This window comes from Protomyctophum parallelum, assembly GCF_964188405.1.
Source record: "Protomyctophum parallelum genome assembly, chromosome: 13".
NCBI classification, from domain to species: Eukaryota; Metazoa; Chordata; class Actinopteri; order Myctophiformes; family Myctophidae; genus Protomyctophum; species Protomyctophum parallelum.
The window spans coordinates 21,363,357-21,381,921 of record NC_139708.1 but is presented as its reverse complement, the minus strand read 5'-3'; the positions used below and the strand labels follow the sequence as shown (position 1 = coordinate 21,381,921).

The window sequence follows — 18,565 nt, the reverse complement described above, 5'->3', positions numbered from 1 at the left end:
CATGTAACTCAATTCAAATCAGTCAATGACCATGAATTATGTAATTCAAACTGCTCACCCCATCATTCAATAGCACAGAAACGGTTGGCAAGTGCTCAATATCAGCTTGAAAGTTTTTACCCCAAGTCCCCAACCGTTAACCATCATGAAGCCAATATACAGAGTCATCATCATCATCGGCGGTCACTTGTATCCGAGTATGACTGTCCTCCTCCTTGGTCTTTGTGGGTCCTCAGAGTCAGATGTGAATGGACTGGAGGCTGATTCTGGACCCGATTACTCTGGTGCAGTGTGGAGAGGGGAATCCCGGGAATGTGGTGGTGGGTTTGGGTTGGACCTGTTTATTGGATGCTCTCTCTTTTCTGAGTCTGCGGCTGTGCTTGTCCTGTGCACCATGACGGAGGTCATCATCGTATTTTGCTGCACCCTCACGGACAAGGTTTCTCCAGGTCATCCTGTCTGTTGCCTTAATTGTCTTCCCAAGCTTTTAGGACATGTGGCACTTCTTTAGGTGTGTTTTAGTGTTGTCCTTATATATCTTCTTTTGACCTCCCGGGGCCCGTTTCCCTTTAACAAGCTGGGAGTACAGGACTTGTTTTGGGAGGCGAGAGACGAGAGTCAGGCATGCGGACAACATGGCCGGTCCATCTGAGCTGAAACTAAGACTAAATATACTGACAATTTCGTCAACAAATAAAAACTAGACTAAAATGAAGGGACTAGTGGACAAGAGATCCACTATAAGTCATTTTACAATTAGTTGCATGCTGAAAATAGCCGATCTACAAGCCCACAACGCGTCCATCAAGGGCCACCAAAATACATTTTGTTCGACTAAATCAACTGTAGATTTAGTCGACTAAAATCTTATGATATTTTGTCGACTAAAACTAGACTAAACACTAAGACATTCCAGATGACTAAAATGTGACTAAAACTAAATAAAAACTAGAACTGCACTCTGTCGAGTGCATACTTGCTTGTTGCACACTAGTAGGCCATAAATGGCCAACTAGTGCGCAAGCAGAGCGCGCAAGTACTTTCGACCGCTGTAAACTGTGAAATCTCAGTAACTCTGTGAAGGAACGTTTGAAATGTCTAATTATTAGGTGTAACTATTTGCTACCTACCTACTTTATGCATGTAAACACCTAGTATTATTACTATTATTATTATAGTATTATATAGTATGGTTCAAGTTTCTATCTATATAAGAAATACAGTTTTATCAATTTAGAAATATTCTGGATCCCTTTTTAGTTTTTCAAAGAAAAATAAATCATTGATATGTGATGAAAAACAAGGTATATAAACTGAATTAAAATATGTTATCACATATACAGTACAATTATTTTATTATTTATTGTAAATTGTCAATTGTTTTAAATGTATTTCATCTTGGACTATAGTGATATTAATACTAAATCATGATCAGAGTAACATGTGTCTCTAACTTCAATTTCTGTAATAATACATTTTTTGTTAAATGATCTAAAATACATTACGTCATACATTACGTCACCATCGAAAAACCAATTACACTCTGGCATTGGGTCCTTTAATCCACATATTTCTTACGTCATCATTGAGAGCTAGTTATACATATACTATATATATATATATATATATGTGTAATTTGTAAGTTGATTAGCGGTATACTGTGGTTACTTTGCGCCAAAAACCGTCCCAGCCAACCCGCCACTTTTGATGCGTATGCAAATAAAACAGCAAATTGTGCCTGATTTGCTGGGACCAGATTACATACATGACCATATTTCTTACGTCATCATTGAGAGCTAGTCATACATATACTATATATATGTAATTTGTAAGTTGATTAGCGGTATACTGTGGTTACTTTGCGCCAAAAACCGTCCCAGCCAACCCGCCACTTTTGATGCGTATGAAAATAAAACAGCAAATTGTACCTGATTTGCTGCGACCAGGTTACATACATGTATGTATACACAGGAGCATTACCTTTAATCCTCCCAACACTAAAACATATCGTCATTACGTCACAATCGAAGACCAATTACACTCTGGCATTGGGTCCTTTAATCCACATATTTCTTACGTCATCATTGAGAGCTAGTTACACACCATGTACTCTGGTCCCACCAAATCATGCACAATTTGCTATTTTATTTTACAAATTACATATATATAGTATATGTATGACTAGCTCTCAATGATGACGTAAGAAATATGGTTATGTATGTAATCTGGTCCCAGCAAATCAGGCACAATTTGCTGTTTTATATGCATACGCATCAAAAGTGGCGGGTTGGCTGGAACGATTAAGAATTAAGATGTCTTTCGTGGTCAGATAGGTAAGTATCAAGGGGGACCCATAGAGTTATGGGGAACCCCATCACCAGAGTATACTTTGATCATCCACAAGTTCCACAACACAAACAAACAAACGTACAACCCAGATTCTGCTCAAACAAGGGATTAAATTAATTTCGCTCCTATGCCACTAAAATGTGGAACGCTCTACCAACAGCCATTAAGACATGTGAATCCCTTGACTGCTCTGAAAGAGCACCTACGGACAGCTGCAATTCCAAACTGGCCCCCATAATAATCTGAGTTCCTCCCACCCATCCTTTTTTCCCCCATACTGTACATGTTTCACTTCATAGAAGTGTATATTTGTAAACTTTTAATTGTCATGAATTGAAAATGGTGGGCCCTGATGTAAACAAGTAATCAAAAAAGTAATCCAAAGAACAATATTCCTATACAGGATCTCTCACTGGTCAACAAAAACACCTTAAAGACCCTAACAGGAGCCCTCGTACAAGGTTTCTTCGACTATGCATGCACCTCTTGGTACCACAGCAGTTCAAAGGCCCTTAAAAGAAGGCTCCAGACTTCCCAAAACAAACTGGTCAGGCTACTACTTGGCCTCACTCCCCGAACCCACCTCACACATGCCCATTTTGACAGGCTGGAATGGCTTAGGGGAGTACTCAATAGGCCTACAGCATCTTGCAATGTGTCTGGTCAACAATATGCGCTACACCACCAAGATACCCATGTACCTGTCTAAATACTTTAATTAATACTTAATACTTTAAATACTTTTGTTGACATTTAATGTCAACATTTAAGAAATTAAATACATTTAGTGCAGATATTCCAGATACTTGTATATCAGATGTGGTAAAGACAAAGGTACACTTTTCCATTGTCTGTGGGCATGTCCAAGAGTGAAAGAATTCTGGGAAGAAGTGAGGAGGGAGATTCAGAAGATATTGTCGATAGATATTATTGAGCTTGACCCAAAACTGTTTCTATTAGGTCTTTACCCACCTGGCCATAAGATTCAGAGTAGCGAACAAAGATTCCTGGATTTATGTTTACTACAAGCCAAAAGGGCTATAGCCTTATCGTGGAAAAAGATAGGCAAACCCAGTATTGCTCAGTGGTTTAGGGAGTTATCATTGTGTCTTCCTATGGAAAGAATTACTTATACTTTGAAGAATAAACAGAAGATGTTTGATAAAATATGGGGAAGGTTTATCCAATATATTACGGTTAATGATTTATCTTATTTAATGGTGGAAATTGTCTAATTTTATTCTCTGCAGTTGTTTGGTCTTGTGGCCACAAGGACTCTGTTGTTGTTGTTACCATTTTAAGTGCCATTATTTTATTATACTGTACTTATATATGTATGTTATTGTTTTGTTTTGTTTGTTTTTCATTTTAAGTAATTGTATTGTATTGTCTGTATTATGTATTGTTTTGTTGTATTGTCTGTTTGTCAAAAAAAAGAAAATTTAATAAATATATTGTTAAAAAAAAAAAATCCCTTGGCTTGACTCCTTCAAAACCTCTCAAAGAGCACTATGGACAGCTGCAATTCGAAACTGTCTCCCGTAAAATCTGAATTTTCCCACCCCTTTTTCCCCCTCACTGTAGGCCTATTTTTTTCCCCTTTTTACCTCCAGGTGATTTCCTGTTTTTCTTTTAATATAGAAGTGTATATTTGTACATCTCTAAATTGAAAATTGTAAACAAGTGTAATGCTTTATATGGTGTTTGTTGTCCACAGTAACAGTTTTTGTATTGAGTTTAGGGTTGCCACCTTTGAGATCTTGAAATAAGGGACACTCTTTACGCCTGCCGCGGCCTTGCGGCGCAGGCGTGTGCGGCAAGGCCGGCAGTAAGTTGAAGCAATAAGTTGAAGCAATACGTTGAAGCAATACGTTGAAGCAATACGTTGAAGCAATACGTTGAAGCAATAAATTGAAGCAATACGTTGAAGCAATACGTTGAAGCAATAAGTTGAAGCAATACGTTGAAGCAATACGTTGAAGCAATAAATTGAAGCAATAAGTTGAAGCAATACGTTGAAGCAATACGTTGAAGCAATAAATTGAAGCAATACGTTGAAGCAATATGTTGAAGCAATAAGTTGAAGCAATACGTTGAAGCAATACGTTGAAGCAATAAGTTGAAGCAATACGATGAAGCAATACGTTGAAGCAATAAATTGAAGCAATACGTTGAAGCAATACGTTGAAGCAATAAGTTGAAGCAATACGTTGAAGCAATAAGTTGAAGCAATAAGTCGAAGCAATAAGTTGAAGTTTCCCTTCAACTTATTGTTTATGGTATGCTATCCACAACTTTTGAAGTAGAATTTTGTTTTCCAAATGAGCATAACAACATCAGCAGCCCATTATAAAATATATGCCAGCGACCCCCATAAGAGAAGATTTTTACACAGTGATTCTCAACCCATTTAATTTCAAGTACCAGTTTGACATGCATTAGCAGACCCCCATTTAATGGCATTTCTATCTCTGGGACCCCCAATTCATATTGTAAAATCAATGTTAATTTAACTCTGATGGTCCATTTGGTTCCATTTGTACACTCTCAGAGTTACAGACCCATAAGGGTCCATTTGGTTCCAAACTATAATTTAGCTGGGGACCCCCTGGAACTCCCTCAAGGACCCCTGGGGGTCCCCGGACCTCACTTTGGGAACCACTGGTTTAGGCTACTTTAGGTAGCGTGTGCCTCCCGCTAGACTTTAATATTTCCTGTGTTTTGTTTTGTTCATTATTGTTAAATTCAGTGTTGACGTGTAGGGGCTATTTAGGAAAATAAGGAACAAACTGCGTTCCTTATTGGTTCAATAAGGGACGCATCATTTAATTCTCAAATAAGGGACGATTCTGTATTTTAAGGGACGGGTGGCAGTTGTGCTTTCGGTTTTTTTCGCTTTCGAAATGTAGGCTACTGTACTCTGCATACTGTTAATACAATTTTCAATCAATCAATTGTGGTTTTCATTGTTTCCGTCCACAAAGTAGCAGTTTTTGTATCAGACTTGTGCTTTCGTTTGAAATTGTCCATAATGTGAAAAATGTCGACCAATCAATCAATCAATATCAATCAATCAATCAAACAAACCACTGTTTTGTCCGACGACGCGCTTTCCCGAGGTGTTTTGCAAGTGGCCGGCTGCTGGCCGCCATGCAGTCAATTCAATTCAAAGGGCTTTATTGGCATGAGAAAACATACGTTTACATTGCCAAAGCAGAAAGAACAATACAACAGATGCAGTCACATCTTGGTGTGAATCAATGATCATCACCCCCGCCACGACCCCGGCCGGCCCACGTCCGTTCCGTCACCATGGAGATGGTCCAAGCTACACACGAACTCTCCCCCTCCCCCTCCCCACATTATAATTAAAAGAGAGGATAGCCGGCATACATGTGACTGTCCTGCTGACTGCTAGTGCTATAGCTTTGTTTTGGAAATAGTTCTGTTCTCTTCCGGGACCGTTAGGCCAAAAAACTTGGCTAACATGTGGAAAATAACATTGGATATATTTATGTTCATCGGGATAATTGCGTTTGCAGGTAAAGTCTTCATTCGTTTTAGCAAAATGTTGCTATAGATAGTTCCAATTGAGCAGATTGCCATTTTAATGTTTAATGATGTTGTCTTCAGTCAACAAAATCATTTTGGGGGGTGAATGTTTATAGTTGGCTGTTGGCTATGCCAATGATTGAGTGTTCAGCAGGTCCATCTCTTTGATAAATATAGCATACGTTTTCAGGTTTTCAATCTCATCTACAGTATATTCTCCTGATTAGACTAATCAGACAGTAGCCTATATCAGCTTCAAATTCATAATGTGTAATTGGCTATGAGGTCAACTGTATTATTCTATGTAGGCTTAATCTGTACCAAGTAGACCGCTAGAGACCTGTAAACAGAGCTGCTACCTTTAAACACAAATCTGAGTTTGTTTGAGACAAAATGCTGCCATTTGTCCCAAAGTGACTGCAAAAAAAGCTATTTGTTTAAAAGATATATGTAAAAAAAACTGTATAGGCCTATATAATTTCCCCATTTTTAACTGTTATATTTTACATGCCAATAAAGCTCCTTTGAATTGAATTGTATATGTAGGCCTAACTGCCTTCCACCAGGCTGAGGCTTTTTGCAGTAGGCTAGCCTACCTGTACAAACATTGTAACTTAAAATTCCATTTAAACTATGTTAGATTCATTAACGCCCATCCTTGGTTCTAGTGACTTTAATGCGTGAGGTGGCAGTGTTTTTTCTTTAACTTTTTTTCGTGTATTTTTTATATATTCTTCTAAATCTTATTTCATTTGAAAGTGAAATAACATTTAAAAAATAACTATAATGGTAAAAACAATTATATGAATAAAATTCTGATCAATTGTCAGATTCCCCCCTACCCCAACTATACACATGCAGCTACGAAAAAGTTCAAGTTTAAAAACACACAAGACATTAATTAATAAGTTCATCCCCTTTGAAAAGCGCCAATGGACTGTGGTGCTCTCATATGGTCAGGGAGGGGGGGGGGGGGGGGGGCATTTCATTCCACCGCCGAGGAGCAGCTGGACAGAAGGCCCGGTCAGCCTCCCATGGAGCTTCGTCATGGGGGTTTTCGGTGTGTTTGAATTTCCAGAGCGGAGGGAGCGGGTGGTGGGTGGGTGGTGGGTGGAGGTCGGTCGGGGGTTCAAGGAGTTACTTTAGGAGGGAGCATTGCTGTTGATGCACTGTCTACTGTATCCGGTTTGCACACACATAGGCTGTATGCAAACAGACAAACAGTTTCCATGGCTTACTGATGGTTCAATAACATGGAAATTGGTATACCGGTAGTCTAGTATAGAAGTCACTGTTGCAGATTTTTTTTTAAATAACTTTTAACAGGACCCATTTCGTGTGGATTTTTCTGTTTTAAATAGCATTAATATATTCATTCATTTTTTTGTTTGTACATTTTATAACTTTTGTCATGTCATTTGTATAACTGCACAACCTGTAGATGTGCCTGTGAATGCATCCGCCTGCCCTCTTGAGATGAACCCTCCCAGTGTTGTGGCAAGATACGGAGACGCCGTCTTGGTCAACTGCAGCACCACGTCATCCACAGACCACGGCGGAATGGGCTGGGAGGCAGAGATTGGAGCCACGCACTTTGAAGAAAACGTGACGTTTGTCACTTGGAAAGTAGAGACGTTAAACGTCTGGGAAATCGAGCCCGAATGCTACATCAAGTTCCCCAATGTGTCTCAGTGTCGACAAACACTATCAGTCACTGTCTATAGTGAGTATATCACATATGGTTATGAGAATTTAACACTGCAGGTTCAATCTACATAATTTCACGCAGATACGAGTGTCAACACTACAGATTTTACATAGACTTGAGTCTCAAAAATTAACCAAATAAAACCAGGACATTTTAGATTTTAGGGATGGCTTTAAAAAATAACAGCTTGAATCTGCTATTTTACAAGTGATTGAAAAATGTATGTAGACCATACATTATATTACATTTAACTCCTCATGGCCTTTTCCACCATTATGTGTATTACAGAAGAGCCAGACAGCGTATCCATCTCTCAGACGAATCATATGGGACCAATGGTGGAGGGCACGGCGTACCAGCTGCAGTGTGACGTTATCAGTGTGGCCCCGGTCAGGAATCTCACTGTGAGCTGGTACAAAGCACATAAACCCATCCACAAGCAGTCATATGACAATCTGACTGTAATGACACCGGTGAATGAGTCGTCTATCCTCACTATCACCCCACACAGAGATGACAATGGAGCTCTGATCTACTGTGAGACACGAATGAACCTTGGACCGTTGGGTCCAAACTATTTTCCAGTGATGAGATCAAAGTCACATGTTCTGACTGTATACTGTGAGTTTCCGTTTCTAAGCCATTTGCATATTAGGATCTTTGAAGATGTCACTTTTTATTTGCTTTTTCTTGCCCTCTAATATTGTATCATTTACTCTTCAGATCCACCAACTTTCCTCAATTCCCAAACAGAGACACCTGATCCGGTGCTCGAGCTTCCAGCTGATGAAATAACTTCGGGAGATCAATTGGTTATTACTGCCTGTTTGTTTCCAGGGATTTGCAATGGCACAGCCTCCAATAATGTGGGCATTGAGACCAAGAAATTCATTGTCAATGAGGCAGCAGGTAAGACTGTGTTATTACTAGCATATATTATTAATTTATTCTTTATCATATGAAGGGGTCACCCGCCTAAAATAACACAATTTGAAAAGAGAAAAATGCAACCAACTTCCATTTTGATATCTCTAATTCCTCACTGCTACTGTTCTCCATTAGGTAGTCATGACCCTGGGGCTGCTGGGACCACTGCACGGATTGTTGTGCTTTTCCTGGCTCTTAATTGTCTCTGTCTTGTCTGTGTAGTGTATCACAAACACAAAACACCAAACACTCCACAAGGATCTGGACACTTAAAACTAATATCCTTCAGTTGAAGCGAATACTTGTACATTCAAATGATATCTGTGTTTATGTCTGCTGCAATTTGATAGTAAAGTAAGAGAAATAGAATTTATGATACATCCATTTTTATCTCTACATTTTGTACAATGTGTAAAATTCAGCGGATAAATGGCCGTGCTGCTGACTTGGGCATTGGGAGAGGCACTGAGGTCAGCTGATGGAAGAGAGCTCATCGCCTCATCTGCTGGCCTCTGACCTGTGCCTCGTATCAGCATATATGAGAGAGAGAATGATTGCAGGGCCTCTGTGGGGGCCTGTATCCTTCTTTACCAGAACTGCCTATATCGTAGCTGTATAGGACAGAAACCTCGTATGTACAAAACGTGTTGTATGGCGGCATGTTGCGAGTTTCTAGATCAGCATTTTTCACAACTTTTGCAAGGCTATTCACCTCACCTCTACTACTCCAATCCTATCAACCCATAATCACCAGTAGGTTACTCATCAAGACGATGCAATGGAGCAGGTGCGCTCTACTGGAGCCTACTGGCTGCGATTAGGAAACATGGAAGTGAAATTACTGCTGCCAAAGCGATTGTGACACTTCGCTATACAACTACAACTTTGCTTTATGTTTACTTTTATGTGGCCGGTTAAGACTGAGGTTAGGGTTAGATTTAGGGTTAGTCGGACAACGCTACCAACACCACGTCGGACAATGGCAGACAACGTCTCCACAGTAGAGCCTACTGACCTCATTAAATGGGCTTGATAAGTAACCTACTGGTTGATAACTCGAATCCGCCAACTACTCTCTGCCACCAAAATGTGGAATGCCCTGGCTGACACGATCCCTAAAAAATGTTGATCATCAGGGCAGGGGTGCCCACTGGCCAAGAGGTCCAGGCGCATACCATCACATATGGGCTCTGATGCAGCCTAACAGAAACAGCATGTTGTGGGTTTGAGTCCTGATCGCGATGGCCTCTAGCCGTGTATGGATTCTACTTTGTGCATAGCGTTTTATTTTTGTTGATATTGTATTGGTGTTACTGATCGGTGTTAAACTCTCCAACATGTGACTTTGTTGTGTCTATTATTTCAAACTGTTCAAATAAAGCATAACACAAATAATGGAATAAACATTATACAACATAAATAATAAATAAGGCATAAAAGAAATGCAAACACACCTCGTTGGAATGAGTTCAAGTGCCCACGAAGTGGAATAAACAGCAACAGCGACAAACTGCAAATAAAATCAATACAATTAACCAACGTTCAAAGCATTAAAGGTTGCCCTACGGCACAAGGCTCCAAAAAGATCAGGTCCACAAACAGTGTTCGCGTATTTTATTTACCTCCAAAAGCTTTAACAGTGCAAGCCGGCGACAAAATACAAAAATAAATAAGAATGGCCAAAAGCAAAGTTCCAAAAATAGGAAATAAGGAATAAACACTTGATGAAGATGATGAACAAAAACAACAAACCAAGAGTTTAAAAAAATACTGAGACTCAGACAATGCCCTTTCTATCTAAGAAGCTGCCAGCTCTCCCCTGGTGTTGCCACCTTCTAGCCCTAAGCCAAAATGAACTCTCCTCACCTGTAGCATATTCTTGCCTTTTAAACAGGTGGGACATACCAAGCACAATGGCAGTAATTGGTATCAATTAACTCAAACAAAGGCAAGCCAAGGCCCATGAGTTGATCTACAATTACATAATGTTTTTCCAACTTATTTTCAATACCTACAATTCAATAAATATTTCAGCCATCCAAACAAATGCAAATAAATAACAGGAACAAACCCCCCTCCTCTATAGTGCTTGACACCTTCCCAATCAACAGGATTGCCAGCACTGCTTTAAAATCACAAATGCGATTTCAAATGGGGAGACTCAAGCAGCCGGCTTGATGGCATCAGGTCTTTTCTATTAGAAGCAGCTGGGTTGTGTGTGTGTGTGTGTGTGTGTGTGTGTGTGTGTGTGTGTGTGTGTGTGTGTGTGTGTGTGTGTGTGTGTGTGTGTGTGTGTGTGTGTGTGCGTGCGTGCGTGCGTGCGTGCGTGCGTGCGTGCGTGCGTGCGTGCGTGCGTGCGTGCGTGCGTGCATGCAAAATGGGCTGCCCAGAGACGATATTGATCGACTCGGATGCATGAACAAACAAACAAACACAAATTGCTTCATCTCGCTCCACGCTCTCAAACCACTTAATTTGTAACCACTTATGTGTCCCATGGGCATGATGGGCACCACACCATTTATGGAGTTCTGGACAATACGCTTCCTGTAGAAACGTTCCCAATAATGATGAAACAAAAATAGCCATGAAATGTACACTTCCTTTGCCTAGGAGGAGCTGAGAGATTGGCATTAGAAAGGTGGGACAAAGAAACAACATGTTTGTCATTCATGTGCACATATTTGTTAGTTAGTAGCATCATGACTCGGTGAAACATTAATGCAGCACATATTTTCAGTCTGTGTGACTATCAAAAATATTTCACAATGTCAACCACATCAGCATCACCGTGGTGGGACAGCTTTGACACATTTGCCTGAATTGTATTCTAAATTAAAATCTAAGCAATGCTGTTTATTATTTATACTTGCAGGATCATGGTCACAGAAGAGGGTTTATTGCCAAAATGATGTGCAAATGAAAATGGGGCAACAATGTTTAATCCAAGCAAATGAACATCGTGTTAAAACCTCAGAGGCTCTGATAAATAGGCTATACATTACTCACTCTTATATGCAAACTAGACTTAATAGTCATGCAGATGTGTGTCTGGCTCAGGTTATAGAACCACAAACCATAATTGGTAAATAATAGCACACTGCTTAGTCAACATCTGAAAACAAATTAGGAATTACATGTTTTAATATTTATACTGTTGTTAACCTTCCACACTTACAGAGGGCCTTGAGGACTCCGACTCCGTTTTCGCTTAATACTATCTTTGCCGAAGATAGCCAATCTACAAGCTTGAGTGGACACAGGGTGATGATATCAATGAATCCCTACGCCTACACTAGATCTGTTATTTCCGACCAAATGTTTCCCCCCCAGAATAGTTTTGCTAGGGTTCTTGTGGTTAAAGCAGGTAAGGCAGGTTGTGTGTACACAACGTTTTATTTTCGTCTCTCAAAACCGTAGTGGTACTTCATTTCCCTTCACTTTTGCTACTGTTTACAGCCATAATTATTATTATAATTATTGTAGCTCTGTGTTGTTACCTGACTGGAGGCCTCCGGGCCGGGCGGCATACATCTCATTAGTGAGACAGCAGGGTGCACACAAAGCGAATGTGCACGTGTTCTAGTTACTAATGCTAATGAATGCATACACAGCACATAATAGATTGTGATTGTCATAAAACAGTGTCGTGCACTGAAATAGCAAAGATCAACTTGTAGATCAGTCACGATGGAGCATGACTCAGGCTTAAGGGACATTTCACCGTTAGAAGAAACTGCAGTCACTCTGACTCACTCCATTTGTAGTAGATAACAGTAGCACAATTTGAAATTTGCACCCTATGGCCAGAAGAAATGAAGTCTGTGTGTTTGACTATGGTTTGACTGGATCGCTGAATTCCTACAATGCCCATAATGCTTTAGGGCACTTCCCCTCCTTGTGAAGAGGGGGAGGCTGCATGGAGGTGTGACTTTGTAGTCCAGGAAGGAAGTGAGACCAATATACCAGTACAATATCTAAAAACCCATATTACACACAAAAACTAAAAGGGGTGAACAGAACAGTTAACATTCTATATGCAGTTATTGTATAAAATAATAATTGCTATTCTCTTGTGATAGACGAGTTTTATCAATAACCCCTCAATACACTTGAAAACCTAGTTAATGTAACAATAGCTCAGAGTCGAATACTGATAGCCTATACCTCAGGTCTAGAATAGCCAATTTAAAAAAACAAAACAAATTGGCTGCACTCTAGAATATATTTTGTACACAACTTCTATTACTATGTTTTCCAGCAGAAAATATTTTATTTATTCATTTCAATGTGCAATACATAGTGTTCCAAAACATTGTTGGTGTATAATATATAATTCCATACGGCTTCACAGTATCTTGAAATATACATGCTATTACATTTAAATAGTCATCTTGAAGAACAGAACAAGTTAATAATACACTAAAATAGAGACTCCAAAACAGATAAAAGGCAGAGGGTCAATCACAGAAAGCAGTACAGAAGAAAATGGCTCAGTATTGTGGAAATAGGTTCCTTTTAAAAAAGTAGCAGTTTGGTCAACAAGAGGAAAATTGCATCTCATCTCATCTCAATGTCTCTCTCTCAAGAACAGATTTTCGGCAGGCAACACTATCACAGTATAGATGAAGCTTCAGAATCTCTAGACTAGAACAGTGGTACTAACCTTTTCTGGACCAAAACAAATCTCCAAAGTGTTCGCCGCCCCAACCACCTGATGACCACATTAAACGGCATGGCGTGTTAAGAGGCCAGATGGGTGTGTTCTGGCTTGGGTTCCTATTTGTCATTATTACAATGATTTTTTTTTTAGAGAGGAGGGACATAACAGGACAAAGACACAAGGCTGCTGTCACAGCAGTGAGGTAGGAAACAAGCCATACCAAGGTTTGACTTTCATTTTGAAAAAGAAAGTCATTTAGGTATAAGTATTTTTGCAGCATTTAAATGACAATACACAACTTTCAACAAGTTATTTGTACCAATAAACGACATTTACCCATTATATAAGAGAAACATGCAAAGTAGAGCAACAAAATATGTCCATTAATCATATTCTATCATTTGTCTTCTGTCTGCCACTGAAACATATGAGAAACTGTATCATGATGTGCTGCAAACAATGTGCCATGTTACTTGGGACTGTCTTTTTCATAAGGCAACTTGCACCGACCTCTTAAATATAGTTAATTTGTCATTGTCAAGGTGGCCTGGTCTGGAAAGGCAGATTTAATGTCATTGTGGATTCTCTAGGCTCAACACTAGGCCTGCTAATCATTTCACATGCATTCTGTCGGACGTTCTCCTCGTTCATTTGCGACACCTCGGTGGAAGCTGCTTCAAATCCAGGCACAGTGTTGGCCACATGAACCACATGCACCTTGTTTCTCCCCTTCTTACTGAGGATACAGCTGAACACCTTCTTAAAGCCTTTTCGAAAGTGCTTGGACACCAGAGCATACACAATAGGGTTGAGACAGGAGTTGGCATAGGCCATGCAATGAGAGAGGATCCTGAAGGCGTATGTGGTTTCATTGAAAGGGAAGTCTCCATATAAGTAGCACAATATCACAAGATGGTATGGCAGCCAGCATATGCAGAAAAGCACGGTGACAATTATGATCATTTTTGTGACTTTGCGTTTCGCCCTTTTGGATTCTGACATGCCATCCAAGGGGTCCACTGCTGTCCATAGGTACTTGATGGTTCTAGTGTAGGACAGACTCACAATCAGTACAGGAATGACATAGCCAAACATAAAAGTGCACGTGTCCAACACTTTACGATTCTGCTCCTTCCATCCAGGTATGCACACAGTGCTGTTGTCATAATCTATAAGATCATAGTAGCTGAGATAAGGACCTGCGAAGACCAGTGACAGACCCCAAATGACCACCATGGCAACCACTGCATTACAAGGAGTTCTTAGTTCTCTGGATCGTAGTGGGTAACGAATAGCCAGGTACCTATACCAACAAGAAAAACATCAGTGAACAAACATAATCCAGTATACTGTATAGTACTAACATGAAGGCTGCACTGCAGGAATGAGAAAAGAAAGCACTCATGTTTAATGTTCATTTCAGTTAGGCCTTATTGTTCATCAGAATCGTAGTCGATTGAAACAGCAATATTTATTTACATTACAAACCATACTATTAAAGGGATATTTCACTTTCAAACATGTTTGGGGTAATTTTAACGACTACTTAGAGAGTTTTTAAGTTGCTTGATTCAGTATTTAGATTTTGATATTCATTTTATCAGACAAACCCATTGCAACTTTGAACTCACGTTCACTGACTGTATGAGATAATGTTGAAACGGATTGTGTGTGTGACTGTCGAGGTGAGACGTGTGGTGAGCTTGTAGATTGATTGGCTATTTTGTTAAAATAATGTAGAAAATGTTTGGGTTAATGGTATTTAGTACCGCATATTCAAAGATTTACACTTTTCTCAAATGTCCCTCTAAAATGTTTCAATATTTAAATGTGTGTGTAAAGCAGCTGTGAATGGGTTTCATGGAATAAGATGGAATTCTACAGTGTAAAGGATTATAGCACATTAAAGACAGTAATAGGATGTGCAGTACCTCGGTGTGTAGCACGCACACACTCTTGGCAGCAAATGAGTTCCATGAATTTATGCAAAAGTGTTACTCATTCCACCACGCTACAGCTGGAAGAGATCTAGGTCTCAAGTGTACTGTGTAGACTGCATGGGCGGAAATAAATCTATTAACCTCTAAATCGCTAGATGATCTTTTGAGAACATTTTCATTCAATTGCTTCCTTAGGAAAGGACCTTATACAGGATAGGATCAGCTGGCCTGTAAGATGACAAAGCTATTGAATTAGCACCACCTTCTCGAAGGTAAACATCACCAACGTGTAATAATGAGACGGTCTGTTCCCTGTGGAGATGAGAAGACACTGTCTAGTCTACATTGATTGAGAAAATTGTGTTGCCCAGCAACTATAATGAAAGTTCCCACAGCATGCACTAGATAAGAGAATGTTTAGATAGGAGTAATATACGGTTATCTAGCAGTATATAATTATTTATTACATTTCAGTCTGTGGTTAAATGCCTCATTATATTATACCTCTGGGTTGTAATTAATCAAGCCCTCAGAGCTTTTACAAATACAGTATACATTATTATTATTATACATTTATATATTTCATACCCTACCAAAAAGCTAGATCTGAAAAAGGCAATGGCATTGTAGACTGAGCAAGTCTGTGTTGCTATGCTGACTATACTTTCGTGTCCATTCTGGTGCAAAGATTTGAAGAACTGAACCCAATGCAGAGCAGTTTAATGAGGCAAGTATTGTCGACCTGAAAGTTGGAGAAAAAAAAAGGCTTGTCCTCTGTAATTGCTCACCAACTTTTATATCTGGTTTCTCAGTTGATATTTCCTCTGCCAAGGAGGCTGTTTAATGACATCTGTCTGACCAAATCACCACAAAGTCATGGCTAGATAGATAGCCATGAAATGTGCAGAGGAACCTATGGATTTTGGTGACCTCATTAACTTTCCTCTGACACCACCACCAGGCCTAACTTTCGAATGTGCAAATTGGGGAGATTGTTAGGTCTTGGCTGAGGTCTGCCACTTCTCTACTGAATGCATTCTTCTGGATAAGATACAGTATATATAGCTTTATTATATGCACTTGGTTAAAAAGAAAAGTGTTGTATTTTTTAAATCTATTGAACTCAATAACCAATGAATAATATACAGCTATAGCTTTGCACAGGAACAGCTAGGATACAATGATACTGTGTTTAGCACTGCGCTGTCAGCCTGTCAACAACACATACCTGTCAACCGACACAGCAGCCAGGGTGAAGCTGCTGGCGTACATGGTGAGGTTGATGAAGAAATGGACAACCTTGCACATGAAGGAGCCAAACACCCAGCCCTCCAGGGAGTAGATGGTGGCTTGGAAAGGCACGCAGAAGATGATGAAGAAGAAGTCTGCCACGCTGAGGTTGAGGATGAAGAGGTTGGTGGTGTTGTATCCGACCTGGCCGCTGCGCAGCAGCACCGCCAGCACCAGGCTGTTGCCCACCGTGCCCAGGAGGAAGATGAGCGAGAACACCACGGACACGATCACACTGGTGGGGTTCAGCTGGTAGCTGTCGGCAGACACGTTCGACTGCCCTGCAGCCGTTCTATTGAAGTCCTCTGAATCGGACATGTTGAACTGAAGATCTAAAAAGAGACATAGAAAACAAAAGAGGCATACTAAACCACTCAGGGTGCTCTAAACATATATGGTAGATTACCCATGCACCAGACTGGCTACCATGTAACAAGCAACATATTACAGACAACAGTGAAGGAATCTCCATATTAGTGGTTCAGTAAGTCAGTGGCTATGTTGTTGTAGTCCCCCCCCCCACCCAGTTACCACCTCTTCCAGAGGGTGGTGACCCTTTGCCCCTTATTCAAAACTGGTATCCTTACCAGCATTAAACCCAACTCTGCCCCTTAACCCATTAAGACCTGAGGACGATTCTAAAAATGCCTAAATCTAAATCCTTACAGTTTTCTGAAAAACCTATGTTGCTATCAGTGGTTCTTCAAACTTTTTCATGTCAAGGTTCCCCAAAATTGATATGCATTTGGCTGCAGACCCCCATCCCAAAACCCCCGGAGGCAAAGGTTTGAGTTAAAAATGTATATTTTCAAAGATTCAAAATAAATAAATAGCAGATGTACAAGCTTGAATATCTGCTATTTTTGAATAGCCAATACTAAAATATAAAATGACAGTTTTAATGGGTTAATCCATATATACCCCAAATCAAGGTTCTCATTTCACCCACATACCTCACCTCCCATCCATACATGCATGCACCTTTTTACTGTGAAATGTAACCCTTAGTGTTGTAGTCGAGTCCACCTAAAGCAAGTCCATGTCAAAACCAAGTCCAAGGGGGGGCGAGTCCGAGTCAAGGCCGAGTGTGAGAGGGTGTCGAGTCCAAGGCGAGAAGGAGATTTTTTCCCCCTAATTTCTACCCAGCTAAGACTGTGTAGAAACCACGGCAGCCATTGTAATCATCGGCACATTGTGTAACACAATGCATGCACATTGCAAAGCTTGACAAATGGAAGCATTGCAATTGGTTTTCTTTCACCATTCCCCACAACATTTTGTATGTTGACCTGGCTTTTGGGAAATAGAATCTCCTGTAGAGGATCAATAAAGCCAAATAATTCAGCATTGACGTCAGGATAGATGTAATCTCTCCCCTGAAGTGAGTTATCTCTCAAGATAGATCAGGAAAAAATACATTGGTTTCCAAATCAAAGTGAAGTCACAGCATTTTGAATGAAGAAGAGAAATGACCTGGACTTGTCCTCAAGTAGGATACACCATTTATCACATAGCTCCTCAATAATATGAATCACTCCCTACCACACAATACTTCCCTGCTGTCACTAACAAAAATGAAATGAAGGCATGAATCATTTGACGCACATGGGAGGCAAGTTGGAAAAAATGCAAGTGATTTATTGATTAACTGTGGGCGACACCATAAAGCATTACACTTGTTTACAATAGGGCCCACCATGTTCAATTCATCATAACAATAGAGACAAATATACTCTATATAGGCAAAAAAACAGGAAATCATCATAGAGAGGTCAAAAAGAAACAAACAGTGAGGGGGAAAAGGGGTGGGTGGGGTCTTCAGGTGTTATGGGGGCCAGTTTCGAATTGCGGCCGTCCATAGGTGCCCTTTGAGAGTGGTTTTGAAGGAGTCACCCTAGGGATTTGCATGTCTTAATGACTCAATGAAGTCAATGAGTCTCCGCTGGACCATTATGAACAAATAATATTCTCAGATGAACGATTGCCACCTTTGTCATATAATCATCTCAGGATTATGAAAGACAACAGCACCGTGGTCTTCTAGCTTGGCAGTAGGCTATCGCAATATGTGGTTGTCAGGCTTGCAATGATTAGCGGTCTCACGATATCTCACAACCAATCTGGGAACCCATCTGC

At 40.1% G+C, this 18,565-nt stretch overlaps 1 protein-coding gene across 1 annotated transcript; it reads right to left on the bottom strand.

Annotated features, from left to right (window-relative positions):
* Positions 1 to 13,736: 13,736 nt before the first annotated feature.
* galr2b (galanin receptor 2b) lies at positions 13,737 to 16,747 on the bottom strand (the record flags this gene model as incomplete). The annotated part of the gene is made up of 2 exons (XM_083779001.1): positions 13,737 to 14,502; positions 16,368 to 16,747. The coding sequence occupies 2 exons, from the start codon at positions 16,745 to 16,747 to the stop codon at positions 13,737 to 13,739; spliced, it is 1,146 nt and encodes a 381-aa protein (XP_083635127.1).
* Between the last annotated feature and the right edge of the window lie 1,818 nt (positions 16,748 to 18,565).